This window comes from Propithecus coquereli, unplaced genomic scaffold (assembly GCF_000956105.1).
Source record: "Propithecus coquereli isolate 6110/MARCELLA unplaced genomic scaffold, Pcoq_1.0 Scaffold40, whole genome shotgun sequence".
Taxonomy (NCBI): Eukaryota; Metazoa; Chordata; class Mammalia; order Primates; family Indriidae; genus Propithecus; species Propithecus coquereli.
This window is the reverse complement of record NW_012149730.1, coordinates 4,724,372-4,728,003: the sequence shown is the minus strand read 5'-3', so window position 1 is coordinate 4,728,003 and position 3,632 is coordinate 4,724,372. Positions and strand designations below refer to the sequence as shown.

Here is a 3,632-nt window from a genome sequence, read left to right as displayed (position 1 = left end):
AAATATTCAGAGATCAAAAGTATGATACAGGCAAGCAAATCCCTACACACTGTTCATCACGAGTCATTTTTTTCTGGAAGGTAAATTTTTCTCCTCATGTCTTCTTTAGCAAATTGTGAAAGAATCTGCTGTGGGTTCTACATTTTTGTCAAAGTGTGTCACAGACTTAACGATATAAGAAACAATGGTAATCTTGAATGCTTTATGGAATTCTCCACTTCATTCGAGTAAGAATCCATTGAATACTACAAAAAAATACAAAGTCCATTATTCCTAATGATAATAAACAACAGGTTTTACCTAATTCTTAACCCTGAGCAAAATATATTGAGGAAGACTTTCTGGGAGGACTAGGAAATGAAAGCAGGAAACAGACTCAACACGAGTTGAATAAAAACTCCACAAAAGTTATTAGTTTCATGGCCTAGATGCTTGCATTTGCTTGGTCACTTTGGGAAGGTGTCACATCCTGAGTACTTAAAGATGTCTCCAGCAGCCTAAAGTGTTCATGTAGGGCTGGAAGTGACCGGAGCATGTTATACATCCTTACACGCAGCCTCAGCGAGGTCATTGAAAGCAGTGGCTTCACTCTCCCTGTGGACAAGGACAGTGACTTCAACACTTCAGAAGCTTTGCTTCGGAAGATTTTTGTTCTAAGAGTGTAGAGAATAAAAATTTGCGATCCCTGCAGATAGAATAAAAGTTTAAAATTAGGTAAGTGCTGAGATACAGTATCAAGGGAGAGATTTTATTTCACCCTGACACCCATCCTTCTTATTGTACACAGCACCTCCCCAATTTGTGTTGGCCAGTCTGCAGCTGCCGTGCACTTTTTAATCTAAGACAGTGAGGCAAAGTGTTTCCATTATACAAAGCACTACATGTGACAATACGGTAGTAGATTTAGAAGACCTGAATTCAGATCCCAGCTTGCCACTTGCAAGCTAGCTGTATAATTTTGCTCATGTCCTAATCTCCATAATCTTTAATTTCCTGAAAGAGGCATATTAACCATGGAATACCTAATTCTTATTCCAGTTCTAACATTCTGTGATTCCACATTTCTTGGAGTTTTTATAACACAACTGGAAATTTGGTGCACTTAAGGACAAAAAAAAAAAAATTAAAGCCCTCTAATTCACTGTTTTTGTGTACTTTACGTATGAAGATCAGATGTGCATGATGAATTGGGCCATGAAAGGCTGAGTAACATTTTCTTCATGCTTTAAATAAAAATTGCCATTTATTGAAATCATATTGGTACCAGACACTTGCATTTCATTTATTTCTCATTTCATCCTTCTCATTTAATCCTCACATCAACCCTATACAATAAGCTTTACCAATTCCTATGTTACAGATAAGGAAACTAAAGTTCAAATAAATTCACTAACTTGCCCAAGATTACTCAACCAATAATCAGTAGAGTTTAGAATTGAACTTTAAATCTTTGGTTCCAAAACTCCTCTTTTATCCAATATAGGATGCTGCCTATTGCTTGTAACTGTAATAGAAAGATACTTTAAAGTGTGTCACAGCTTCCAAAATACCTCTGTTCATTCTTCATTAATATCCTTTGTGGAAATAACAGATTAAATACCATCTGTAGCTAAGTTGATAATATTGTACCAATGTCAATTTCTTAATTTTGACAATGTACTATGGGTTATACAAGATATTATCATTGGGGAAAGCTAGACAAAGAATACGTGGGAACTGTATTATTTTTCCAAATTTTTGAATTAAACTATTTCAAAATAAAAAGTTATTAAAAAAATACCCATGATATTTCCCAGATTGGCATCTACAGAATCATATCCTGTGAATGCTGTTATAGGAGACTTCTGGTGCTATGGTAAGATAGCCCAAAGACTCTGATAATGTGACTAATAAAATCAATACATATTGGAAAGAGATAGACTAGTTCTTTGGCCAAAGTAGGAACAGTAACTTGATTGTTACCCAGCAGGTGGTATCAAACTCATCAGAAGAAAGGCCCTATGACACAGGGAATGTGCTTGAGAACACATGTTTCAGGACAGAAGTGGTCACTAGCCATCCTGATTGTTCAAGGGAGAGAAATTTATTAGGGCACATGAGAAGTCTGACCCCTAGAAAAGCATCATTTTCTGTGGGGTATACTATTTTACATGAGTTTTCCAGAATTTAAATTCTAAGGCAAAAACAAGATTGGATCAAATTTCTGGTTGTACAATAATTAGGAAAAGATCCTAGACCATGGAGTATTCATGATACCATCCTGTGGGACTCACTCTGTGTGGACTCCCAATATTTCTTCGTTCCCTAAAATCCCAAAGATGGTTATTTGAAAAAAAATATGTGGATTAAACTGGTTACCACTAACATAAAGATCAAATTGTGCCTTTTAAGTAATATCTGTAGCAGTTAGTAAATGTGTATTAGAATTATAGCATTCCAAATCTAGAAGGAGCCTTACATGTGAGCTAATATAGTTATTCCTATACTTTAGTGTACATAAAAATCACCTAGAGTCTTTGTTTAAAGTGGGGATTCCCAGCTCTTATTATGTATTATTAGATTCTGATTGAGTAGGTAAGGAGTGAGTCCCAGGACTCACCATTTTCACATACTATGTAATTTCTTTGATATAGGCAATATTCATATCCATTTTGAGAAACAATGTGTTGATTTTAACACACATAGCCCCCCATGCACGCGTGCGCACGCGCGCGCGCGCACACACACACACACACACACACACACACACACTTTACATTTACATGCCTCACCCACAGAGGCTGTGTGACTTTCCTAAAAATCACAGGAATCATTAATGGTGAAGCTTGAAAATAGCCTAAATTTCCTTTTAGTCAAATGCTCTTGCCATATCGCCACCCTCAATTTTACCATGTGGTACCAACATTTTGTAACAAACCTCTCTTTTGTAATGTGTCTCTCATATACACAAAGGGGAGAATACCCTTGACTATGCTTTCTTTGGGATTCTTCCCTAAATTCCTGCTCACTCAAGGCATACAAGCCCATGGATCAATTGGCAATCCCAAATTAAGTTTACCCTGTTTATTGCCTTTATAGAAAGTCGCCACTAGGTGTTGACAACAGGAAAGAACTGCCTTATATCCATTCAAATTTAGTGGTAGGCATGCATCCATTACCTAAGGGAGTTAGCCCTAAAAGGCTCTGGAGAGGGCTACCTGGGATGAAGGGTGAGGTTCTTAGAGACATTCAAACTGGTGGAAGCAATTCAGACAGCCAAGCAGCTCTTCATACTGTGATACATAGGGTCTGATCAAGTGCTCTTTCCAGTGATTCCATTTTGTATCAAAGACTTCCTTCCTCAATGACATTTGACCATAGCCAGAAACAACCAACATAACACCATCTTCACACACAGTAGTTACTACTCTCAGCAACTTAATGGGATAAATATCAAACACTGCCGTTTCTTCATGGAATATTAGAGAACTATGTAGATCATCCTGATATTGAGCAAGATGTTATCTACTGTGAAAGATATGTACAAGCATGTCTCTTGCATTCAGAGGCCTGATATTCTAGTGGAGGAGACTAGTATGCATAAAAAATTAATCTTAGAGTACAAAAAGGAACAAATAAATTTATAAAATTAC

General features: G+C 36.8%; 1 protein-coding gene across 1 annotated transcript in view; it reads right to left on the bottom strand.

Annotated features, from left to right (window-relative positions):
* ADGRG7 (adhesion G protein-coupled receptor G7) overlaps window positions 1-3,632 on the bottom strand; it is an 86,930-nt gene continuing 83,298 nt past the window's right edge. Inside the window, exon 16 of the mRNA XM_012652823.1 lies at window positions 1-685. Coding sequence (XP_012508277.1) covers window positions 425-685 — 261 coding nt within the window. The 3' untranslated portion in view covers window positions 1-424. The remainder of the gene's footprint in view (window positions 686-3,632) is intronic.